Here is a 27411-nt window from a genome sequence, read left to right as displayed (position 1 = left end):
CTATAATGATGGTAATCCAAAACTATGAAGAGATAAGAGAAAATGGGGTTGACTGAAGAGAATAGGGTTTTAAAGTAAAGTCCAGCAAAGTGGCAGTGTCCAGCAATGAGAATGTAACTATTCCCTTTCGCGTTGCTTTAGAAAAGGAAAATAAGTTCAGCCCATTCTTTTCCCAGTATATTATCTGGCCTCTTCCTACATAAACTCCTATCACTTTTGCTTCCTCCTTTCTATGATGGAGTTATTTTGGGGGAAGGAAATCACTGCATTGTGCGTTGTGAATTACTCATTGCAACAGTGAGGACTGTGTAATGCTCTTTGGCACATCAGATAAATTCAAATAGAAGATTACAAAATGATAATGCAAATGCACAAGGATGATCCTAGCAGCAGCAGAAAACTCTGTTTACAGCACAGCATGAGTAAGGTGATGCTACCAAGAGGTGTAGCCTACTGGGCTCACCCAAAGTTCTGCTCATTGCAAAAGGAATTAGACTGAACTTTAAGATGTGGGAGGCAACCCAAGTTTAAACAGGACACATATCCTGACCCAGGAAGAGGCAGTGATATTTAAAAGCAGCAGAGGCACATGTGACTCCTTCACAAAGTCCACAAAAATGCTCTTATAAGTAAATATCTGCTTTTTCTCTTTTCAGCAACCAAATTAAACCACCCACAAACCCTGGCTCACTGGAGCAGCACCATGGAGACACAGCACAGAAGTTAATCCCTGCCTCACAAACTCTGAAGTCCCAAACAATGAGATCCTGCACATGGGCTGGGAGATGAGCACATGGTGACAGTGACACAGAGCAAAGCAATTCCATGGGCTGCTGACACATTCAGGACAAAACCTATTGTCTTGGCCGAGGCATGGCTGACATCGCTGCCCAAAAAGCTCTCATAGAGGCAAAGTGGGACCAGCCTTGTTTGTAAATAAGCTGGGAGAAAAAAATCCTTCAGAAGTCCAATATGCCCTCAGACATCCTGGCTGTGGGGGCCAAACAGTTGAGAAAATAGGATTTATGGGGAGGGGAGAAGATGAGAGAGCACAGGAGCTCTTCTTTTGATATTAAATGTGCGATAATCCCATCCAGGGATCCCCAATGGACCAAGGGAGGTGGGTTGCCAGGGCAAATTCACAAATAGACCCATGGCATGCATTGCATGTAACAACAACAATAAAACTCATCTTTCAGTTCACTTGTTGGCCAAAGGAAAAGTCATCAGCAACCAAAAGTCTTCATTTCTCAGGTAAAACAAGATTGTCAAAATAAGTCTAATTCAGGCTTGAAATATGTATTGTCTATTTCAAATAATCATTCAGTTTCAGGCAAAAAAAACATTTCTAAACAAAAATTGAAAAAATTGAGACTTTTTCAAGGGTATATTTTCAACTTCAGCTAATTCTACTAACATGAAAAAAAAATATACACACATCTAAGGGAACAGTTTTAAATCAAAATAAAGACAGTATTAGGGAAAACAGTGTTCAATTCTACTAGGCAATTAAAACAGGAGCTGTTTTGCGGTAAGATTAATAGCTGCAGTATCCCAGGATACTGTAGTTTCTTTTATCAGAATACTGAGAGTTAAAAACAATCAGGTACTCATAGTTTTCCCGGACACACATCTGCAGACACTATTCCCCAGTCCCAGCTGTGTACAGTGCTGCTTGAAACAAGCCATGGGTCTTCTGGGAGCAGTCTGCTCAGCGAGGGTGAAGACCAGTGCAGGAATACACTGAAGGCAAGGGGGCAACTTCCAATTTAACACTGGAGAAAGTGGCATAATAAGGAATCTGAGGGAGGGATAGCTCAGCCAGGGAAATCAGACTTTTAAGCTAGGAGCAGTACCCTTCAGCAAAATAAACTTCACTGAACACATCCCCACCATCCAGCTCTCTCATGCCTGACACCACTTTTTCAGCTTAGGCACACAAGGAAAGAGAGACATGAAGAACCCACCCCACTACTGAAGGCAGGGCTACTCAAATAATACGCATCACACTCCACTCAGCAGGAAATTGCATGCTGCTTCCAGCCATGCCTCAGCAAGGACATGCAGCAATGGGCTGCAGACATCTCCTGAAGGAATGGCCAGAGTCACAAGATATCTTGCAGGAATGCACAAAACATCACATGTCTTGGACCTTGCTGAGGCTGTGGCTAGAGTAATGCACAGTGCAGATCCATAACACAGCCTGTCGATTCTGAGCCCTAAAAAAGCTGAAGTGACAAAGGGAACAAAAAAGAGTAACACTGGGCATAAGCAAAGTTAAGGTCTATCAGGTCCACTTTACATTCAGTACCAATCTCAAAGTGCCATCGCGCCAGACCAGATCCCACCCAAACCTCAGAAAAAAACCTTAACCTAAACCTGCATTCATGTGTGATTTACCGCCTTCCTCGTTCCTGACAGCTTTTATGGATGAGGGTCCCAGAGTGAAGGAAGAAAGGAGAGCCACCATCAGCTCATGGCATCTACTCAAGGTTATGCAGGAGGGGGTGGGAATGGTATTTACAAGTTGAGGACTTGTGACTCACATCCCTTGTTTTTACCACAGCACCACACATTTCCACATTTGAATGCTGACCAGACTAGAATGTGGTTCAAGAAAAAAAAACAACACCGATTGGTTTGCAAAAGATTTTCCTCTTTCCTTTGGTGTTTTCAGGGAAAAGGACATTGCATTTGTCCATCTCCTAGAATGGGGAGGGCCTTGGAGCACAGCAACAAAAGCAACAAACATTGGCTGGGTGCAACAGTCTCAGCCTTGAGGTATTGGTGGCTGGCTCGGAGCAGCAAATTAGGCCACAAAGGACCATAACTGATCTTGCTCAAACTGCAATTAAGTGTCATCATGCTTTCCTGGGTGAATTATTTGACTGCCTCTCAGGAGCAAGCTGGGATTACTGTGTACACAATGTTATTCACCTGACTAGGGTACAGAACAATGATGGAAACTCAGATTTTTGGTGGAAATGGTTAGTATTTTTCATTGCATCAGCCAAAAATGTAAGATCCTGGCCCACCAGACAGGCTGCCTCTTTGTGTAGAGCCTGGAAACAGATAGAACTATCACTAATGCTTCTCTGGGTAACAGGCCCTTAAATGGCTCTACTGCTACCTAGAGCAAGTAGTTGGTAAATCCACAGTTCTCAGCTTCCCCTGTGCTTATCTCACATGGATTTTCTTCTTCTGGGATGGGACTCACACAGTTCATTATCAGTGCCGGCATGTGGATAAAGCACAGAAAACCTCTTCTCCCTCAAAAGTTCCTATGTTAAATTGAATGGCAGATTGTCTTGGCACACAACCATGCCATTCTAAGAATGAATGCACTAGAAAAGCAACTCAAGTACCAAAGTCCTGACATGGAACTCTCTGTCCCATTTCAGGTATGCTAGAGACACTATGCAAATAGATCCCTGCCATGTTTCCCCTGTGCAGCTATCAAGCACCAGCTGTGCATCTTGAAGTTACTCATTTCCATGAGCACCCCACTGCCAGCTCTGTCCTAGGACCTCTATTATACACCCTGCTCTCACCTCAGCAGAGCCAGTGGCCTGTCCCTCAGCAGTAGAAAAAAAACCCAAATACAGCACCTCTCATTTTAGCAAGGTTTGCTCAACTCAGAGTGCCTGGCCACCAGCATTACAAGAAGGGACACTGCCCTTGTTAGGCCTCACTTCCAAGTTTCTGTGTATCCCATTCCTTAATAAGCCAATGAAGAGTGAGCTGTCTGCTTGGACAATTAAATGCCCTAGAAAAAAACCTGTAAAGGAGAAGGAAAGTAGGGACTTATTTACATGCCAAAAAACTCCCAACCAACCAACTGGAACAGTTTTTAAATGCTGCAGAAACCCCAGTGTTGCTGCAGAAAGCACAAGCCATTTGCAGTCCTGTTGTTCCTATCTCAGACTAAAACTGGCATATAAAGCTGGAGTGTTCAAAGCAAGATTAGGTTGATCTTAAGACCTAACATCTAAGGTCTTCTTGTTGTCTACTGACTTTTTGTTACTTGCATATTGACAGGCTGTGATTTAGGTTTTTTTTCTGGAACAACACGAATCACAATAGTTTCTGCAAGGACAGAGATATCTGGAACAACAGCTCCTCTGAGAAAAGTAATAAGGCAATACATTTTGAATTTTAATTATCATTCTGTACAATGATTTTAGTGTGAATAATAGTATGAATACACCCTCTTACACAGTATTTTTTATTTCTGCAGCTTAAACACATTCAGAAAGTCACAGCATTGCACATTCTGCATAACTACTAGAAGTATGCAATGTAAGCAGAATTAAGGAAGGCTGCGTAGGTTAATTTCTGCAGTGTTACCCAACTCAAAGACAATGAGGGATGCAGAAGCTCCCAACAAATCAACTGAAACAGTCAGGTGATGTTCAGATTGATCCAAGGGTGCTGCTGAGAAACAAGCAAACATACTGGCTGCAATATACCTGTCCACGTGCAAACTGTGGATCTGCACATGCAGTCCTAGCCAGCAAATGCATGTGCATTTGTGCACTTTTCCTCTTGAAAGAGGGTGCCATCAGCACTGTCCTGTGGTAGTACTGCTAAGGCCCAAGTCAGTCTCCAGGCTTCAAGTCAGACCCTTGGACACCCTGTAGGATTGTGGAACATCAGTGAAGTGATGCCTGGAAAACTCTGGTAACAACACAAGAGCCTGTTCCCCCCATGCAGACATGTCAGAGTTCCAGTTAACAAGGGATTAAGACACCAGGCCTTATTCCAAAGCCATGTTCTCTATAAAAACCCCCTGAGAATCAGACCTGATGAAGCTGCTCCTTTATCATAATTATCAGAGAAACAGGAAAGTGGAACATACGCTTTAAGACTAGCAGAAGAGTCCCCGGTCTACCTAACGGAGTCTGTCTACTGAGTGCTCAAAGTACTAGTAGGAACATAGTCTTAACCTCCTACAATTTACTCTTCATCTCACTTATTCACTGTACAATTGCAGTACAATGGAAGTGAAGTAACTTATGTAAGCTACAGCCAGTGCCTCAACCACGAGGCCAATTCTTCATCCTGTTGCGTGCCAAGTAACACCAGCCCTGGGACCTGCACTCATCCTCCTGTCCCTGAGCATGCCTCTGGCTGCCAAGGACATGGACAGACTGCTGGTTTGACCTGGGTGCAGACAGGCAGCATCCATCCCCAAAGTCTGTGAATTCCTCTTCCACAAGAGAAATAACACAATCCTGGCACAAGTGAGAGGTAATGCAGTATGTGGGCTTCTTGTAGGACAGGAAATTCATTAGTCACTGATTACATGTTTCCAGCTGCAGCACTCATGGTATCCTGGGAACTGTGCATTAGGACATTGGTCCCACACCAGAGAGAGGGAGCTTTCCCCCCACCATGCAATGTCTGGTAAAGCAGGAATGAATCTTAGAGATACCTTTAAAAAAAGAAGAGAAGAAAGAAAGTAGCAAAATGGGAGCTCAGTGTGTCACATTTTCATTGAAAGTGACAAAGTGAGATCACCTACTGCAGCGGGCAGCGTCTTCATCTCTTTAATTCAGCAGTTTACCAAGGTGAAAAGCAAAGGTAGAACGGCCCCAGGACCAGGCAGCAGCCACTGATGACTACAGTCTGAAGGAGCTCAGTGCTGCTTTTCCAGCACCCCCTGCAGCCCTGCCAATTGTTACACGGGTGCTTACAACATCTCTAAGCAAGAGGCAGGGAAGCCTATTAAAAGTTATTACTGGGTCTTGAAGAGAAGTAATTAGAATAAGCTCCAAATAGCACCAGTACGTGGGCAGCCACAGTGGCATGACAGGAGGGTGCTGCCACCACCATGGGCTGCAGTCAAGCTGCTGACCACCTGCAAGCAGCAGCTAGAGAGTAATTATTAGTCATTAATAGTCCTTAAGCTTGGTGTCTCATCATTCATCTAAAGAGTCCCAAGTTCCTGGCAGAACACTAAACCTCACAGCTGTAAGGAAGGTAAATACACTGTTCTCATTATTATTTTGTTGTTAGGAGAACTAGGGCACATAGATGTCACGGTCAGCATTACAAGTGATCACTCAAAATCTGAAGGTAATCAGACCTTCTGAGCTTTAACAAACCTATCAGACTAAGAGTGATCATTCTGAAAGGGATGCACAGAATAAGGAACCCACATATTCCTCATTTCAGAGGCTGCTGTTTAAAATTTCAGCTGCTATGCCCTGTTTCAAGTCACACTGTAACTCAAGGGTCAGAATTTGAAAGGATTCAGAAGTTCCAGCTTCATAAATGATCAGCACCTCATAGTTTGTGACATTTTTGTCTGAGCCTTTTAATCTCAGTTTTATGGAACAGAAAAAGGCAAAAAGGTTCTCAGAGTTTTGTACAGCAGCCTGCTTCTAGTCCCCTTCCCCAGGAAAGGGCTTTGCATGTACAAACCACAGGTTTGTACTGCTAAGTTTGTACTGCTAAGGCATTGATTTTTTTCTAAGTCAGGTCCCAGGGGTATACAAGGGGATGGTGACAACAAAATCCAGTCTACATTCCCTGCTGCAGCTACAAATTTTTCAGTGAAAATAATGAGATCAGGTTTTAAGTCTTTAAAGTAAATGACCCATTCTGCCTGTGGGGGGAAAAGAATGTTGGGTTTTTAGTCAAGGACTTTGGTAAACCGAGCCTCTAAGAATTTCCTGCATCAATCAGTACGTGCTGAGAGGCAAAATGGAATGGAATTGCTGAAAGCAGCAGCTAACACCATTGAAAGCACCTCCCCTTCCTCTCTGCATATACAGGGGCATTTTTACCTGCTGCTATTGGTAACAGCCCACTTTTCAACTGTGAGGCCAAGGAAGAGCTTGAAACTTAACCTTTTGCAGAGACTATTGACAACCTGCTCTATCAGCTACTGTGGTTTGTTTGTATGAAATATTTCAAGACAGCTAATATTTCCCAAACTCCAACCTTCACAGCAGCTGCTGCAAGCTCAGAAGGACACCAAAGTGATGGGAAAGTCTCGAAGGAAATCTGAATCTCAAGCAACACAGAGCCCAGTGAGGACATGTGGGCACTCTGACATACTCCTGTGGCTGGATGAGCAGTGTCCCCACCTCAGAGCTGTCAATCCCTTTCTTGGGCCACAAGAGTGACTGCTGGTCCTATGAGACAGATTTCTGAGGAGGGGTGGGAAGAATAACAGCCTAGCTCTAAGGGATCCACCACTGCAGCAGTAGCACAAATGCCTATGAAGGCTTCACCTTCGTACATTCCAGCAAGGCAGAAGGCCCAGCAACCCATCACAGAGCCACAAGTCTTTTTTCATCACTTCACTCCTCTGCTGATGCTGTCTGAGAGCTCAGCAAAACTTCAGGCCACAAATAACAGCCTAGCTGCTAATGATGGGGTAGAGCTAAGCGTGTTTATCCCTTGCTGTCCCATCCTGATGCAACAGAAATTCCTGCTAGAGGTGACCTGAGGAAGTCAAGTGAGCAGGATCCTGTGACCCTTTACTGGGGTACTTGCCAAACTAATAAATTTCAGTGGTGGTGCCATGACATGATCTTGAATGGAGACTGAGAGGAGGAGCTGTCTAGAAGAGCCAAGCAAAACACTGTGGGCACAGAGGAGAAGGAGCACCAGAGCTTGTGCTTGGATGGTTTTCTTTAAATAGGCAGTTCCAAAAAAGCTCCTGTGATTTTCACAAGGATTAATACAGTCTTATTAATACAATCCTGCCTAATACTGATGAATCATCCATCCTGAGATCCATTTCTTGATAAGTTCATGGAAGACATGAGCAAGGGCAGAGGAACTCTCAGAGCTTCAGCCAGTTCTGCAGCAAGGCTATAGCCCAGAACAAGATGTTACCAGGAGCTCAGGTCCTGCAGCATGAGAGGAAGAGGGTAATGAGGCTGGGGACCAACCTATGAAACCACAGAAAGAAATGAAAGACAATGTCTAGGGCAGGAGACCAAGTGGGGCACAGGTAAGGAAAAGAGAATGATGGGGAGTGGCAACAGGACCATGATGAAAGAAGAAAAATGGAGGGACAGCAGACCTGCTCACTCACAGGACAGGACAACAGAACCCCTTGAAGCTGTCAGTCCCATATTACTGCACACATGCAAGGTTCTCACATACACCCTGGAATGGCCTTCCCCACATTAAGACTCAAAAATATACAAGCAGTGCAATATTTAACTTTACTTCATTATAGGAATGGGTAAGAAGTTATGATTTAAAAATCTGGGATAGCAATACTGCTGTTGCTGCATGGTTTGCAGATGCAAAGAGGCCAGTGTTGTGGGGAAACACACTGAACAGTCTCAAAAAGTGTGACAGACCTTTGCTTCTGTGACAAAGTCAGATACATTGGTGAATACACCAAACCAAACAAAACTATCAAAGTTTTTCTACAAGTATTCCTCAGGCTTTTGAGGGGGAGAAAAGCTCCCAATTCATAGTATTCATTTTCAACTGATGAAGAACTTACACTTTTCAAAAGTGTTTCTAAAGATTGCTTTAAATTAAATATATATATATATATATATATATATATATATATATATATATATATATATATATATATAAATCCCTTTTCATCTTCCCCCTGTCCTAAAAGCCTTGTAAAAATATTTCCCTCCCTGTCCTACAAATGTTCTCTTCTGCATAATGAGTATTTTCATTATGCAGAAATAGGTGGTTTCATAATTTCATCCAATGGCTACAAAAAGGAATATATGCCCAGGAACATAAGCAGCAAAAATGGAAAAAGGAAACTTTTTCTTTAAATAGAGGTAAACTGTGAAAGAGAAATTCAGAAAATGTAACTTCAATGAATCTTGTTCCAGTGGGAAACAACCTCTATCTCTGGTAATCCCTGAAAATATAAAGGATATAACTTCTTTGATTCTGGAAATAGGATTTTTCTGTGTTATGAATCCAAATGTCACTCCCAAAACAGGGTTAAATTGTAATCCTTTTACTTCCTAAGCTCTACATCTTCCTGAACAACCAGGACAGCTATGAAATTACCTTAAAATAAATTTTAAAAAAGGTGCACTCGGACTCCACCAAGAACCCCACCTTTCCCCTGCTCCCTCAAAACCACAGAAACCAAAGCAACCTCTTGTTCCAAGATGATCACACAGTCCCTGGGCTCTGTACGGCAGAGTCTGGAAGGACCCCATGCACCAAGGCAGGATGAACATTCATGTGTCCCCAGCCCCAGGCTGAAGGCTCTGACTGCTGCCCTTGTCTGACTCTGTCACTGCCCCAGTGACCTTGTCCTGCCTGGGCTGAGGTGAGCAGAGGTCTGGCTTTGCTCCTGGGGCTGCCAGAGCTCCAAGATGGTCACTGCCAGCACTGGCCTGACCTCCCAGCCCTTCAGCCACAGCGATGGCCTGCACATGTGTGTACACTCACATTTACTTTTATGCACGTACAGGGGGGTTTATTCTCATCCCCCAGCACAAACATAACTTGCAAGGAGTCAATTATCCACTGAGAGACTGCTACTAGAGAAACTACACAAAGAATAAATAATAAACTTGCCCCTTTCTGTTGCTAGTTTTCTCCATGAAATACAGGCCTGTGATATAATTTTACTTTTTTAAACAGCTGAAGGCTGTCTAGTTATTTTTCTTGTTTCACTTTCAATATTCTTCAGCCTTAGTTAATTTCACAGGCCAGGGAACAGAGATGATTCTATGGTTTCACTGGATCTGGCTCAATAGGATTCTTTCCACTCTATTTCTCAGATGTACATTTGATTTTTCTTATGTTATCCCTGATACAATAATCCTTCAGCTTGCTGTTTTACATTGGCTCTTTTCAGCCCCTTGTTCGCCCCACAGCAGAATTGGAAGGCAGGGAACTGAGGATCCCTGTTCTGAGCCAGCCCCCTGCATGTTTCTTGACCATGCTGGCTAACAGAGGTTCTGTTGTGCTCTGCATTGAGAGAAATGTCCCAGCCAAGGGAGTGAAAGGCAGAGGATAGATTCATATTATACAATGTTAGTGCTATCAAAATACAGCTGGACCTAAAGAGCCTATTCAGAAGATCTAGATCGTGCTTAAAAAGCAAATAAGGTGTCTCAAGCACAGCTGCCTTGAAAATGCAATTTTGTGAAAAATTTAAGACCATTTTACAATGTGGTGTAAGAAGCTGGGTTTGTTCTCTTAGTTTCCTTATGTGCCAAAAGAAAAATGGAAGAGATTAAACTTTAAATACTGATGCAGCATGTTTGGTTAATGACTAGACAAATGCCGTAACAATATTTTGCCAAAAGCAAGAGACGTGCAACTTACAGCCCTAGTTGATGCAAATTAGAGCAATTTTAAAGTCTGTCATTAGGTGTGAAAACTACTCAGGCAAACAAGCCTGGGCATTTGCACCAGTCCTATCCCCAAAAAAAGCCCTTTATGGACCCTATTGCTGTAACTCTATAATCCCCTCACCTGAGAGCCAAGGTGATGAAATGTATGGACTCTGCCCACAGGGGAGAGAAAGATGCTGTTGTGTCTGCTTAGCTCTCATGTTACAAAGAACCATTGCAGAAAGAAACACCTTGATGGTAAAACAGCAGCAATCAAGTCTTAGAGTTGTCCCCTCAGAATAACAAAGCAGAGACAATCATAACAGTGCCAGGCTCACATGGGGAAACTGAGAACTCTGAACTCAGCTATTGCCAGTGACCCAGGGACAGTACACAGACATCTTTGTGGCTCTGAAAAGCACAAACTCTCTGCTTCCTCCCAGGAGGAGTCTACTCCTGACCTACTTTTGGCCAATGGACTTCATCAAGGCAGGAGATACTCCTTGCCTATGTATAGGAGATCATGGAGAAATGTGTCTGCACACAATTCAACATCAACTTGTCCTCCATTAACCTTGCTATGATTTGTTTTTCATCTGCTGTACAGTTCATGATTTCTAAGTGATCATTTAACTCCATTATTAAATCCAAGAAACATAAAAAATGTTTAGCTTTTAGCTCTAGGGCAATGTGAAAAAAACAAGTTTAAGGAAAAAAAAGATGGGCCGATTGTGAGGGACGAGCATTGCTGCTGCTAACAGAGGAGTGATACCAGTGCATTTGAGATGCCTTACCTTATCCCCTGGCTGTGGTCTCATAAGAGAGACTTGGTCATAGCCTCGTCGAACCAAAGCCCAGAGCGCATCAAGTTTACCCTGCAATTAAAAAAAAAATTTAAAAAAATTAATAAAAAAAAAGGACGAGATACGACCAAAAAATGTGGTGAAAATAGCATGACATTAAACAAGTGTGTTGGTACAGCTTTTCTGTATTAAGCTGTCTGTGCACACACTGGTCCTGCACCCTGGCCTCCGTACACTTCTTATCTGGACAACCAGAAGAACCCCAATGGGCTAATACCCAGTACACAGTAAGCCAAATACCCACTAGGCAGTGAGGATGCAGTAGATTAATGTGAACAACTCCCTTAAGAGGCACAATTAGATAGGTATTATCTTAAAGTGCTGAGCTTACTTTAGGTGTTACAAAAGGCAGATCAAAAGTACAGTACAGATGGGAAGTGTACCGAAGCATGGATAAACAGCCACGAGACTACCTGCATAGGCAGGCTTTAAAATTCACAGATGATTTCCAGAAACATTCAAGCACTGTTTAACTGATCTGTGAGTAAACAGGGGATGGGGGAACTCATCCCCCAAAGCACTCTTTTGAAACATGGCCATAGATTCCTGGGATGAGCATGGTATGCTGCAGCCTTGACTGTGCTAGCCCTCCAGCTTCCCTCTCTGTAAGCACAGACAACAGCTCTTCCCTGCCTTTAGGGCCATGTGAGGATACATACATTAAAAGACATTATAATGACATGGGAGAACTGAGGAATAAAATACAGAGAGACTGACTGACTTGCCCAAAAATCAAACACTACTGTCTTTTGGTTGAGCTAGGGGGAAACAGAGCTTGATCCCAACCCAAGCCCTTAGCACAATGCAGTCAAAGCAAGGACAGTGCCCTTTATCTGATCTTTTTCTACACTGCTTTGAGGTGGCACAAAACAGCATCTGCCCTCCCCTAAGATTCAAGTGACCTGCTGTTGCAAGAATACCTGAAAAGATAGTGTGAGCCGAGGAAGATCTCTGCTCAAACCCTCTACTCTTCTCAAAAGAGCAAAGAAAGTGGGATATAGTATCTTACATGACATGAGAGACTTGGTAAAATGGAGGGTCGGACACATTACCTTGATTGGAGTGTACCATTTTCGCTGGGAAGGCGGTTTTCTCACATGGGGCTTCTTCGGCTTGGGTTCCCAAGGCTCATACTCCTGTTCTGGCAACTTAATAATAGCATTTTTGGGTTTTTCCAATTTTGCTCCTTCTTCTGTTGACCCCTTGTCTCCCCATCGTACCTGAAGTCAGGAGAGCACACTGTAAGAAGACACTTCAGCAGTCCCCACCAGCAGGTGCTCTCCACAGATATTAATCTAGTTCCCATCAGATGACCAAATGCTACCAGGAATTAAGTCAAATTTATGAAAGCACCAAATTCTCACTGTAATAAGAAATACGCATTTAAGAATAAAATAGTTTCATTCAAAAACTGCCGGAACTACTAGCCTTTGCATATTCCAGTAATCTAAGGTGTTGTGGGAATTCTCAGCATCTGGGGCTGATGAGAATCATTAAGGCTGGTAAGAGCTCTAAGATGATTGAGTTAAGCCAGCAGCACTAAACCAGATCTCAAGTGCCATACCCACAAACCTTTTCAACACTTCCAGGGATGGTGATTCCATCCCTTCTCTGGACAGCCCATTCCAACTCCTAATCACTCTTTCAGTGAAGAAATTTTTCCCAATATCTAATATCTTAATATCTGATTTTTTTCTGACTTAGCTCAAGCAGAAAAGTGCTCTTGATTGTGCATTCAAGAACAATATATGATCCATGGTGTCACAGTCAGCACACATTCTCAGCATCAAGGAAATAATTCTTCCAAAGAAAATGGTTGAGGATATTAAGATGCAATACTTCCTCTGCAGTCCTGCAGGAACTTGCAGAGAAGCCTCCCCTTCCATAGAAACCAGGCACTGCATAGACAGCACCCTCAAACACAAAACCAGTGTAGCTTTGCCTGAATTTCCTCTGACAAGAGAACTGGTTGCAACTGCATCAAAGGGTTTCACCCATGAGATTAAAACTTCTTTTAGTGCTTATCTCATTTTATTTCTCAGGTTCTTAATGCTAGATTCATTTAATTATTCATGCAAATGACAGCAGCTTGATGCCTGTTACTTTGCCATGTAAGTAGACAAGACCTGATTAAACCCCTTTTCAAAAGTCCCATGAAAACATAGTGGTACAATTTTCAGTTAAATGTGCTGGGGTTTACAACACTAAACAATAAACCAAATACCTCCATCCTCTTAATCCCACCAACACCTCGACCTCCATAATAAGAGGCATCCACGGTTGGCCACTTCTTCTTTGGTAATCCATCTTCATCATCTGAGTCCTGTGGGAAAGACAGAGAGACATTAATGCTGTTCTCATATAAAAAGCATAAAGTGTGGAAAATAGCTGAACATCCTATGGCCCAATCCTTGGATATCTGGCTTTGTGTGTTATGCTTATTTTCTGACAAAAAACAAAAAAGTCTCTTGTCTCTGCAGCTGCAATTTTAACTAGGGAAATTAGAGAGGATTTCTGTCCAGGCTGCTTTTATTTAATCAAATATGCATTGAGCTCCTAAATCCCAACCGATTTGTAAGGAAAAGGAAAGTACAGATGAATTGTACATATATTGGCTTGCCATTGTGCTACGCAGAAAATGCAGTGATGAGTTAGACCAAAGAAATTATTTATTAATTGCACTTTTAGAACTTAATGTCACCTAACAGAGGAAAAAAAAAAAGCTACTATTGTTGAGTTTTCCAGCATGTGCATCAAATCCTTTTCTCATGGCAGCTGTAACCAGTTATTCTACACTATTTGATGCTGGAGTCTGTGGAGTCTGTCTCAAGCTGTACAGTTTGGAATAGGGTTCAGACAGGAGCATCTCACAATTGTCAGGGAGATCAGAACCAGAGCAATCATAACGACTGAAGATTATTTTTCTGGAACATGCGAGAGGCTGAATAAAGAATTAACTTCAGGTTCATTTTTCTGTTCTTGTCTAACTTAAAGCTGGCAAATGGTTCTGGTTCGACATGCCCAGGAACACATCTCCAGCTCTATCATGTTGAGCCAAGAGAAGTAACTGGGATTTCTCAGACTCCATTTCATTACACTACATCGAGGCACATGAAAGTCACAGCCTGGCACTCTAAGTACACACACAGCTGAGGAGAGGGCACAACAAACCTCCTACAACATTTCCTTCATTCCTCAAATAACTGTACCTCATACTGATATACAGATGTGCATGCTGCTTTTGGACTGGCCATGCACAATACTCTCTGCTACTGTTCTTCAGTACGTTTCTAGAAACACTACCTGAGCTTACTTTTTAATTAAGCAAACAAGCAAACAATCAACTGAAAGCCAAGTACTATAGAGAGACATAAATTACTGTTACATTACTAGATGGCATTTTCACAAAATTGCCCTACATGTTTCTATTGGAATGGAAAAGGAATTAAGAGCCCAAAAGACAAATAATAACTTATTAAGACCAATTTTTGTTTGTCTGTATTTTCCTCTTCAGTTATGCCTTGGAGGAAAGTATTTGCATCATTTATTCAGTGACATGTGGTCTCTCAGCTACAGTTCAATAGGTCAGTGTCTCCAACAAATTCTTTAGTATGGCCAGGCAAGACTAGAGTTGACATTTGCATTAAGAGGTAAGGGGAGTTTGAGTTTGGTTTTTTTATTGTTGCAGTTTGGCTTTTTGGTGTTTGTGTTACCTTTTTTTTTTTTTTTTGTTCCCATAATTTTGTTTTTATCCTAAACTAGGGAAATAAATATACAATGAAGGTATTGTGGTTTAGTGTTGGCTTTGGTGTTGTTTCAGTAAGCTTCTTTTTGAGAGTACAACAAATACACATTCTATCCCATTTCATGCCACATCTAAACCAGTACCCAGTGAACTGCATCAGCATTTTTAATTAATTTATATTTGATTTCATTGTGAGCATGAGTATTATGTAAGATACTCTGCCTCTTCCATGCAATGTAATACAGATTTCAAGTGTTCATGTCTAACAGCTCTTACTGCTGGCAAGCCTGACTCTAGCAGGACAAATTCAATGGTAACAGCTGATACTTTTCCAGTTGATAAAGGATTTATACCAAATATCCCCTACACTGAACCCACAGCAATCCCAGCACGAATTCTGGTGTGCATTCAGAAGTTAAATGACCACAGTGCTGCTGCTCAGGACAAGTAACAGGATCACATACACACTAGTGGTGGCATCTAACAACCTCAGAACAGTAGCTGTGGTTGCCTCCTTACATTCATGCCAAGTTACAGCAAGTTAACAGTAAACTGTGAGCTTCTCTTGTTGGTTAGCAAGTATTTTTCCACTATTTAACTATCTATGCCTAGGAAAGAAATAAAGGCAAGCATAAGTTTTCTCTGGAGGCACTTTTATTTACTACTATTATTTTCATTAAACTAGTATGGTGAAACTAAACTGAGGTCAGGGTCAGTGAGTTGCTGCCCCCAAAAGAGTGAAATACAATCCTGCCTCAAACAGTTCAAAACCTAAATGGAGATAGGCTAAATGTCCTTCCAAATGTCACTCTGCAGAAGAGCCACAGCAGTCTCCTCTCCTGTAGCAAAGTCACAAGAATGTGGCCTTTGCTGTCCTTTTTTCCAGCTGACAGACTGCTCCTTACTACCAGTCTGGGCTAAACTCCTGCTGAGAACAATAGCAGCATTAATGGAGGAGGGACAGCTGTCAGCACAGCTTGAGAACCAAAGATTTGCTTACACACCTGTTTGATGCACAGCAGAAGGAACAAAATACCACAGGAACTGCTGGCCTGTGCACTTTTGAATTATGCAACTGTTTTTACCCTGGATGGAAGCAGTGTTGCTGCATGTATATAAAGAGGCCAGAAGGCAGAAATAACTACCCTGACCCAGAGGACTTCCTCTCACAGCCCGTAAGGTGTCATTAAGACACCTACAGGGCTGACATTCCTGGGCAGCAGGGCTGACATTCCTGGGTAACACGGTACACACCGCAGTGGCTGCAGACAGTGCCACAGATCAAAAATAGCACTTACAGGCTCTGGAGGCGGTGGTGGAGGTGGCTCCTTGATCACCTGGAATAAACAAATAATGGGAAAATCTGAGACAATGGTAGGGTTCATCCATCTCAATACTACATCCTCCCTGCTTTCTTGCCCATGCCACAAATGAATCACTCTGCTTCATTCCCCCCCACTCAATCCTCCTATTAGCCTCACTGAAGTAAACCCCGAGAGATAAAAAATACTATATAATTACTATATAATATATTATTATAATTAATTAAGTTGGTGCAAAGATATTATTTCAGAATCTGCAGCTCCTCTAAATAAATTAAAGAAATCCCAACCAACAAAATGCAAAAAACCCCTAACTCTTGTCTTTAAAGAGGACTGTAACAGCTTATGCACAATAACTATTATTACTAATATAGTAATATTAATAAATAAATTCCGTATTAGTAAATAAATTCTACTCATTCCACATCAATTCCACAAATTCCATCAATTACACTTCTATGCAGCAAGTTTCAAAGCTGGTCTAAAGGAGGTCTTGATCCCTACAGAAACTTAAGTCGCATCCATGGGTTTATTTAAAATTCTCATCTAATGTAAAAATCACATAGGCCTTGAAACAATAAAAAACCCAGGTGAGAGTAACTTCAACATGCACTTTAAACAAATTGTTGAATCAGGGCTTTACAAATGGGGTGGGTTTTTTAAAGCAAGGTTAACCACCCATTCCAATGTTTTAACTCTGTGCTTTGGCAGAGAACAGATGAAACCAAGTCAACAAAATAAAAAAGCTGTACTTACCACTGTGCAGCAAAGGGGCCAAAACCACCACAGAAGAGCCAGAGCCAGCAGCAGAAAGAGAATCAGAAGAGCAATGAAAAGGATGGTCCCAGTCAGCTGCAAGCAAGATGATTATTTCTGAGTTACCTTTGTATGTCTCAAAGGAGGCAGGAGTCCTGAATTACACATTTAGAGTCAGCTTTCCCTCACTTTGAGGTCTCAGGTAGATTGTGCAGTCATTCACTACTATCACTGGGACCACATCAGTACCTGAAGTCACAGAACACAGGAAGCATCTCCTCTTTGCAGTGTGTGTATGTATAATTTATGTATGAATTTATACACTAGATTCAAGGTTAAACTTGTATACAACCCATTCATTCTGGATGAGTCCCTTACTAGTGTCAGGATGCCACTGAAAACTACATGAGCACAGGTATGCAGAGTAACCTTTCATTCCTAGAGATGAAGAGTATGCAAATGCTGATATTCAAAGAATGGGAATATTGGAGCTCAGACCTTTTGGGTAACTGTTCACATGTCACTATCACAGAGCAAAGCACAACTTGTTCAGTGCATCAGCCCTTAAGCCTGCCTGTGTTGCCTCTTGACTCAAACCATTCACACAACCTTAGCCTAGGTGATTATGCAAACCAGTAATGCTGTTTGGTTTTGGTATGCTTCTTAGGGCTGGTTTGACTATTTTAAATGAGATACTGTAATCTTTATCTTAAGCATTTCTGATTCTTATATCCACTGTTCTCTCTTCAGAGAACAGTGAGACTCTGGGGATGCAGAACTAAGGGTCTATGCCTTCAATATCAAAGTTAAATTTTCTTTAAAATTACTAGAAACAAAAAAAAAAAAAAAAAACAAAAAAAAAAAAACCAAAAAACAAAAAAACCCACAAGTGTTAACACTTGAAACTTGCTTTTCAGAGCAACTGAGAATGAAAGAGAATCACAGGTCTGATTTTTCTGTGTAAATCTTGACGGATCCTTTGCACTTAGAGCATTTAATGTCAATGCATTCAGAAGAGATATTAGGTCTCTGTTGCTCTGGTGACTACAGGAATCAGCTTTTCATATGCTGCTTGCTTCCTGCAGAACATACAGAGCAAGTATTTTGGAAAGTAAGCATTTGTTTCTCATGGGCAGTGTCATGCTGAGACATGCCCTATCCTTAGACTGTACTGAGTTCTGGAATGATATCAACTTTAGCACTGGTGTTTTAGCTAATTTTTAAATATATATTGGGAAAAGAAACATCTTTAATGGTAGATTTTCAAAATTTGAGAAGAGGTTCAATTCATCAGCAACAGAGGTATCAGGGAACAGGAAAAACTTAGCAGGAAACTAGAGGAATGCCTGGAGCTACTAGAATGTGAAAAAGAGCTTGAAGAAAGGTCTCTCACTCAGGCTGAGGAAAGGAGTTGGCTAGAGGGGAAGCTAGAAGAGATTTTCAAAGGATAGGTGGGATAAAGGGAAAGAAGCCAAATTCCAGAATTGATTTCTATATGATAAAGTCCACGAGATTCACCTTATTAAATCTGAAACTACTTGCTGAATTTCCATGACACCAGAAACTGACGCTTACCCCTTCTTACAACAGGGATTCCCTTCACCATTCTAAGCGCATTTGTTTTCCCCTCAGACAATGAAAAGCCTGAGGCTGGAAAATACCAGCTGATAAGAGCTTTGCAAAGTCTGGGTGGGATCCTGAATGACTGACTTAGGTGGTACCTAGTTCTCTCTCAGGCCAATTCCCAGAGCTGTCAGGACTGACATGTTCAATATGGGACTAACACAAGACTGGCTCCTACCCCATGATTTTAGACAGGAAACCCAGTGTCCCACACCTGTGTCACAGCATCACCACCCCTACGCTGCTCTGGGGCTTTTTGTTATAGATGCAACAAACCAACCTGTTTTAGGATGTGCTAAGTGGCTGGATTGCTCAACATGTGCCAGACTCCCTGCTCAAACAAGTCCTGTTAGAGGACACAGTACCCAGCTGCAGCTCAGTGCTAAGCCCCCTCTCTGGCCCTCCCATGGCTCCACATACAACTAATGCATCTGGAAGGCAGATACTTGAAGAGAAATTAATTCCCGGTAAGGTCGGTTTGCTGAGAAAAGGGTAAATAAAAATCAAACATAACTTTAAGAAATATCACTGCCCTCCTTAAAAACAAATCCAAGCACAGTAGCAATGCAGTACCACTGCTACTATTACTCCAAACACACATTACCTCCTTGTTTTGTAGCCTTTGTTCCCAGGCATCACTTTTCCCATGCTAACTGCAGATATAAATTGCTGAGACCTCTGCCAGCAGTAGTGCAGGAGCTGCTGGCAGCAAGAAGCTAGAGTCTTTTTTTAATGATTTTAATGATACAAAGCACCATAGTGAAGCTGGACTTTGAAAAGAAAATAGCAGACTTCATGCAGCTGAAGAGAAATAAGCATGGGGATCACACAGAGGCTTTCGGATTATAGTGAAGATACTTACTGTACAGAAAAGACAGAAGGACCAGCTGGGGAGGAGAGCTGAGCAGGCCAGCTGACTGCCACCCACAGAAAAGGAGACAGGAGAGGAAAGGAAATGGAGGCAGTCTCTAAAACAAGAAGAGTGAAATGCATGAAATTAAGACAAAGTTGAAACTGAACTGCCATCTCCCTGCTTATGGGACATAACAAGAGAGACAGTTTTTTTCTATCAGCTGCAAATCAGGCTTCCTGCCTCCTTCACATTCAATCTGCAAGAGGCTGGTCGAAAACTGTCAGAGATTGACATGACTGGAGATTGGATTCCTCTTTTTATCCTAAGGCTACCAAAAGGAAAAGCTTCCTCCATCCATGCTCAGGCCTTTAGGAACCCTGGTTAGGGTTGAGACTTCAGTCTTCATCAGAAATAGATTACATATGGGTAACTAAATGCACCAGTTAACACTTGTGTTTCACTGCAGACTTGAAAGGTTTTATTGTACCTGAGGTAAAAGTGGAATTAAATGTTAAAATATCAGTCCTCAGTAGGGAAAATCTGGAAGAAAGTTTTAGCAAAATAGAAATAATCCCATACAGAAACATATATATATATATATATATATATATATATGTATATACATATATCTATAACATCTCTGCTATATTGTGCCCCTTCAACCCAGACTGTTCCAGCACTCTCATGTGGTATTTCCCACCTTCATTGCTGCAAACATCAGAAAATGAGATTTACAAGTTCCAGTCACCTCTATCTGCATTCCTGCCCTTCTGTTCTTCAGCTGTCAAAATGGCCAACAATGATTACAAACCAATATGACAGCATTTGACATAGGCTATAAAAGTCCTTTTGACACTAATAACAATGATACAAAGTGCTATTAGGTACTTCAGCCAACTTGGTTTAGACAACAAGCACAAGGTCACATACTTAATTACTGTACTTGCTCACACCAGCTATGGGCACTGCCTTATTTCTACCCCAAGGCAAGGAAGAAAACTCTTATCTATTAACTGGTTTCCTAATTTTGCTTATTTGATTCTAAAATCAGATTTCGATAAAGGATCACTTCTAGCTGTTTATCCATGAGACTCCACCAGGTGTTTTTGACCACATGATGCAGGACAGATATCACTGTCCTTACCTTCTGTGGCCTTTCCAGATACAGGTCCTAACAGTTGTACCTTTACCCCAAATCCCATCAGGGACCCCAAGGATCAGAGTGTTGCTCCCTGATAGATCCATAGATCATTTTCTCAGATCACTTTCTGATAAGATCCTAGTTTTGAGGAGCTCTCTCCTGTGGTAGGAATGGGCAGGGTACCTCTTATTCTGATCTTTTACTCAGAAAATCTATTATGATCTATCCATCATCAATAACAAGTTGATCTTAAGTAGCCCTGGTTATTTTCCCAAGAGCTGCTGGGATCCAGTCCATAGCAGTGACACAAGCTGCAGAGGGGTCACGCTCACTCAAGGAGGCTTTGCCTGAAGAAGAACCATTTCTTCCCAAGGTCTCATGGTTCCTCTGTCAAGCCCCATTGGAATTACTCACACAATGTGTGCTGGTGATGCTGACAGAGCTGGAGATAAACGTTAGCCCGTTGTTCATGCTGACTTGTAGGAAAACCACCCTAGAGCACAAAACAGATATGTTTATTTTCAGTGTTGTCTTTACACCCATTGTTACCTTTACTCTGTCTCTGTTTTAACCATTGGTTTATGAGCATGCATGGAGAGCACATCCTGTTGAGTTGGGGCATTTTTGTGGCCTCAGGCACATTTGTCTCCCTGCTTGCCCAGCAGCCATCCTTTTTATGTTACCTTAGTTGAGCTGGACATACGCTCTTTATTAAAAAAACCCCATCCCACCTGGGGCAAAGGGCATTAGGACACTGAGTCATAACAGAATGCCTCTATAGCAATACAACAGCAATAGCAATACTACTGTAGGTAGTACTTTATTTATTTAAAGAAACCCTTCTGTCAATGAATCAGAATGTGTTCTTTTGTATCCAAGCAAATCCAGAACACCTGCACTGAGATTGAGAAGGGTAAAAAACACTGAAATGCCAGTGGAAGTCAAGAAGAATCTTCCCTTGACATTCTCCAATATCAGAGAAAGGATCCAAGGGAGAAAAAAATAAAGTAATAACAAAAAATGACAAAACACTACAAAACTAATTTTCTTCACCAACAAATACAAAAGGGAAGGGAGGCATTCACCCATAGCCCCAGTAAAGTATTTAAGCATCCATAAGATCACCTATGGAAAAGGTAGGGCATTTCACAATATCTCCCAGAAGTCTACAGGATTAAAAAGGCTGAAAAATATCAATATTAGACACAGCAGAGCAAATTACAGGAAGCAACATACACAACAGCAGCAAAGGAATTCAAACCAAGCCTCTCCTTCCCACCAAATCAAAATGTTTGTCTTGAATTTAATTACCTTTTGGTCTGAAACAATAGGATATAGGAAGAGAGGAGGAATCACCATTCTTTGATTCTATGATATGGGGCCATGTTCCAAGAAGACCTTTGGTTAAATTGTGTTGAAGACTCAACATTAAATAGAGCTATGCTGGCTCATACTAGGAAAAGATTGCAGCCATCTCACAAAGGAGATGGCTGCAATATGACGCACACAGACACATACAAATTTATTAGCTTGACACTTTGGGCAAAATCCTGAGGCTTTGGCTCAGAAATGGCATCTTCATCCACAAGTCCACTCTCTCAGCATATGCTGGAAAGCAATACTCACTGTCCAGCATCTTCTATCACTGGGGCAGGGCAAAGTAAGTACGTATCATGAACAAAAGTCGGCTTTTCATCTGAAAGGAAATTAATATAACTATCAGGGATGAAAAAAATAAGTTGTTTCAAGCAGGCCACCCCCTTGAGAAGTGCTGACACCAATGACAGCCACAGATGTACTCAATATGTTGGCAAGTAACAATATTCCCCGATGGTGTTGATCACAAATCCAAGTACTAGAATAACCATTCTCGATGCTAACATGATGCTATCAGGATAGAGATACCAGAGTTAAGGACTGGAAATTTATCTCTGTTCCTGATAGTAGTGATCAGCCATTTGGAATTCAGCTTAGAGCAGTATTCATCATGACTATCTGAAAATTAAGTGCAACCTCTACTTACACTGACCCCTCATGTTACTCAAGGGCTCAAAATTTTAGGGTTCAATTTTTGTCTACCCATGTTCAAACACAAGAGAATCCAAGGCTGCACTGTCCAAACCCAAGAAAAAGGAAGGAGAGAGATGGGGTGGGGCTGAAATGGAAAAATACTGGGAGGAAAAAAAACAAACCCAAGAGATGGTAGGTCATTTACAGGAAACAGTCAGAGGGGGGCCGTGACTGATGTTATCATGAGGATCTGCTCTGCACTAGCTGCTTCTCCTGGACACAACCTCCCCTCTGTGGCATCATCATCTGTAAACAGCCCATGTTTATAAGGGTTTGGTGCAGATAGAGTTAAAAACAAGGGCACAAATCTTCCCATCTCCTTACACTCCACTGCTCCACAATTCAGCAGTGTTAATCCTGTTGCTTTCGAAAGTCACATCCAGAAAGCCAAGTCCTGTGAACAGACAGGAGGCCCAGCAGTAATCCTGAACTGCCACTCCACCAAAGTGTGGGAGCTGAGGCACAGGAGCCTCAGTGACTATATACTTCACTCCAGTGACTATAGCTCAGCTCTGAATGGCCAGCAAAGCAACTGTGCTGCTAGCTGGAGAAAGAGTGGTCTATAAGAGTCAAACCCAAGGGAATAGAAGGCTGACAAAGGCTGCCATCTTATTTATATTTTTGAGACCCGTTTACTCTTTTTATCTAGGAAAATATTAACTCAAGCAACCACAGATCTCAGAGTTGTTCCTTCATGTTTCACCCACTTCAAGCACACCTGAAGACAGAACTCACTTCCCTTCCTTGGCAGAGGTGAGGGCAGGGAAATCAGTGATACCTTTTAGAGAGGGGAAGAAGAGCCAGCATAGATTATCATCTCATGACAACACCTGTTGCAAACTTAACCCAAGGAAAACACATCATGGAGCTGTAATGGAATCAGAGTAGTTTTCCTCCTGTATTTCCAGGCCCAGGTCAGCAATCACAGTGTGAAGCCCAGTCAAGGTGCTAATGTTTTGGGTCAGGGAAGAAAAAGCAAGAAATCTATCTAACTGATAAACCACAAAAACCAAATCCTGGTTAAAGCATATCTGCAAGTGGAATAAATGCAAGACCACTGGAGCTGACTGACTGCAGCATCAACATAGACAAGCATGATGAAAATGAAGGAGCAATTCATGTGTTCCCTCTTGTAAGTGAATTCCCTGCTTGGGAAGGCACCAGTCTGGCCACAGCAACATATGAAAGCCTCTACTGTGCTCTGGCCACAAGAGCAGCATATGTGAGAAAGGAGCAGAACTCTTCTCTCCACACCATGTTTCATTCTGCCAGACACACATAGCTTCCCAGGAATGAGAGAGGACTGCTGAGAAACTGGATGCTCCATCTTTTTTTGGCCCTTCAGTCCTTTGCCTGGCTGCTGAGACAGCTAAGAAAAGCACAGCACAGCAACGACAGGGAGCTTCCATGTTACACAGTCACTGTGATGGGACCAGCAACTAGTGTCAGAGGAGCAGAGTGTGCCTGGGAGGCCCGGCTTGATGGCAAGTGTCTCCTGAAGTGGTGAATAAGAACTCCGAAAACACCACCAGGGGATCAAGATAACAATATTTCTTTTTATTGGTGATGGATAAAGGAATAGGAAGTTATTTTAAGTTTCCCTCTTAAAACCTGATCCCCAGTCCTCTCTTGCTGCATGCAGCACCCATGTACATCAATCACTACAACAGTGCTGAGGTCACTGTGCAGCAGCATGCCCCATGCAAGCACTCACTACACAATGCCCACAGGTCACTGCATTGAATAAGGATGAATTTCAACCTTATATAAAAGTGCACACCTCTACCCCAGCTCCCTCTCACACCTACTGCAAGGACTCCCCTTAACATGGATGAGAATTGGCCTGTGGCCCACGAGGTGACACGGCCACAAGGGTCACTGCAATCCACCAGCCTGCAAACTTACTGATAGTGAGGCTGTCATTGAGCTTGAAGCTGCAGAGTACCTGGTCGATATTTCTTGCATGATAAAAGCCGTTGCCTCTTACCACAACTTGAAAGGATTCTGTAAGCAAAACCACAGATTTATGATTTATTTATGAGAAATAACTCAAATACAGCACTTCTGTTCAGAGTGACCTGAATTAAAACATGACAGCTGCTGTTGTCTGCCTTATACCTGAAATAAACACCCCCTCTATTCAGCAGCAATGTCCAAGGGTGGTACAGTGGCATTAGTGCTTCAGAGTCTTCTCTTTGTCTCAAGTCAGCTCCCACAAGTATAACACAGAGCTGCAATGCCTTAAAGGTGCCACAGTAAAACTAAATCTGACTTGACTGATGTTATCTCATGGCTCCTCTATGGCTTTTGGGACAGACACCTTTGCTAGCCACCTGTACTAGTCCTTCCCTCTAATCTTCATGGCAGGTGGCACCAGGCTTTCAGCAGAGCTCTGTTCAAGAAGATGCTGAGAGACAGAACTCCCCTCCTAAATCTCCTGTGACTCAGAGAGAAAGCTTTGCCTCTGGTACAAACCCTGGGAAAAAACAGTGCTCCTGCCCATGCCATAACTGAGTCCATGTACAGCCCCACTAAAATCTGCTCTGTCTGGGAATATCTAAGGACCCAGGAACCACCACTTTCTTTGTGTTCTTCCCCCACATTCCTGGCGTAGGAGCTGAAACTACCAGTGGCACAAGGAGAGACCTTTCACAACTTCTGTAGCTTTAGTCCTGATAGGGAAGGCACCTGTGATTTTTGACATTATTGTGATAAGCAACTATAGTTTGTTCATTCAAGAAAGCAGAAGCCACTACAGGTTTGGGTTTTATCACAAACATTCCAATAGCCTTTTTACTGACAAAGCAGTTTTGCATTTGAGTAAAGCCAGTCCAGGAAGGGTTTTATCAGAGTGAGATCCCAACTGCACATGACCTCTACTACTGGCACCGCTGGTTATGTTGCAGTGCACTGAGCCTATGCATGAGCCTAGAAAGTAACTCTGTTTATTGCCAGAGAGATCAGTAACACCTGGCTGAGCATCTACTAGTAGAAATGTGCAGGAGAAGGGAAGGGATAGGGACAAGTAGAGGTAGGATTGCTGAGCTTATGTCTAGCATGAAAGCACCTGGTGTCACCATACCCTGTACAGTTAGAGACAGGAAAGGTCTCTTGAAGAAGAAAAGTATTAAGAACTCTGGGTTTATTTCATTAGCTTCTCCCCAACAAGCTTTTGAAGTTATTCCTTAGTAACCTACATAGTTAGCACTTCTCAGAGCTCTAACAACACATCAGTTTGGTATTCCTCTTTCCCTTTTACTGTGCACAGGTGAAGCTGAGCACAGAGCCACAGTCCCCTTTCTGCTAGGGTGAGCCTGAATTGGCAAACTAGGCACAAGATGCACCAGGAAGGGAAGTGCCAAGGGAAACTTCCCTCTAGGACACAAAACGCCAATGCGGCTGCTACGCTGACCACAGAGAAAACATCTTTAATGCAGGCAGGTAGGGAGACACGTTACAAATTTGTTCTGTCCCCAATACACTTCTGAAACTCCCTTTGATACTGCACACAAGTAGCCAGCTGACAGCTGAGATAGCTGGCACACAGCAGAGGAAAGCACAGAAGCTGCATTTTCCTGCATGAATTTCCTACTTTAACCAAATCCTTCACAGGGCTCTCACACCAGCCTCTGAGCAGTGTTTGAGACCAGCCCAATACATGGATTATAACAGCACAACACAGGACCAATTGGTCTTCAAACTTCACATTGAAAAATATGAATAAATTATATAGTACTCCAATAGTAGCAAGTAAAACCATGAACAAGTCTACATGCATCATCATTTATACTTTGGTGAGCATACTAAAAAGGAGAGCTTTTAAAAATGGTGGTAGAATTGAGGGGAGCAGTGCATGATTTTTAGCAATAAAAGATTTGACTTTTAGCAACATTCCACACAAGGCACTGCCAAGTTATTTGTACACTTTGGAGGAAGGAATCATTGGATAACACTTCACAAGGCCCCCAAGGTAGCTGAAATACATTCAGCCTCATCTGCCTGCACTTCACTATCGAGCCTACTGCAAGGCAAGCTAGCACAAGGATGTGAAATGCTTTACTTTTCTGTACAAACAGCTTGTTTTTGTCAAAAACACTCTCAATCATTGCCATTTTCACTGTATTGAGATCTAAAGCAACTCCAGGTGAATTGGGCTAGGGCATTTACAAATTACAGTCATGCAGTGGAAATCCATACTCTGTTTTTCATCATGGTAACCTGCTCTAGAGCAGGGCTTTGAACTGACAAAAGCCACAAGGTACATGGGAATCAAAGAAGATATTTTGGGAGGAGAAAAAGAAATTATCTACTGGAGTGCATTTTGAAATGCAACATGTGCTTAGGTATCTTGCTGAAGAAAGATGATAAAATTTGAGGTCTCAATGAGCATAGCAAGAGCCAAGTGCACAAATCCAGCACCAGAATTTGGCCTATTTTTAATTGGAAGGGTTATACATCCTGCTTCTCATTGGGGGTAATGAGCATTTCTTTAAACAAATGAAAATGTACTCTAGGGCAGATTCATCTTCTTCTTACTCCAATAAGAACCTTGAGTTACTCTTAGTCAGATCCATGCCTTGAGCCATTCCACATCTGACCCATCTGCTATGCTGACAATTATGAGCATCCCTTTTTTTGCCAGCAGAGCTGAGAGTCATGACCAGCCCTGAGGGCAGCTGGGTCTCTGCCCACCCACCAGAACTACCTGCCTGGGACCACACACTGGCAGACTTGCTT

At 42.4% G+C, this 27411-nt stretch overlaps 1 protein-coding gene across 1 annotated transcript in view; it reads right to left on the bottom strand.

The window, feature by feature from the left end:
- The window catches only part of ANTXRL (ANTXR like), a 54106-nt gene that overhangs the window by 5642 nt on the left and 21053 nt on the right, over window positions 1–27411 (bottom strand). The window contains exons 10-17 of the mRNA XM_062496254.1: window positions 24580–24678; window positions 22231–22300; window positions 21019–21097; window positions 16988–17083; window positions 16208–16246; window positions 13389–13487; window positions 12217–12384; window positions 11096–11176 (exon numbers count right to left, since the gene is read on the bottom strand). Of these exons, the coding sequence (XP_062352238.1) occupies window positions 11096–11176; window positions 12217–12384; window positions 13389–13487; window positions 16208–16246; window positions 16988–17083; window positions 21019–21097; window positions 22231–22300; window positions 24580–24678 (731 nt within the window). The remainder of the gene's footprint in view (window positions 1–11095; window positions 11177–12216; window positions 12385–13388; window positions 13488–16207; window positions 16247–16987; window positions 17084–21018; window positions 21098–22230; window positions 22301–24579; window positions 24679–27411) is intronic.

This window comes from Cinclus cinclus, chromosome 7 (genome assembly GCF_963662255.1).
Source record: "Cinclus cinclus chromosome 7, bCinCin1.1, whole genome shotgun sequence".
In the NCBI taxonomy this organism is placed as follows: domain Eukaryota; kingdom Metazoa; phylum Chordata; class Aves; order Passeriformes; family Cinclidae; genus Cinclus; species Cinclus cinclus.
Note: the sequence above shows the minus strand (reverse complement) of the source record. Positions and strands in the feature narration are given on the sequence as shown.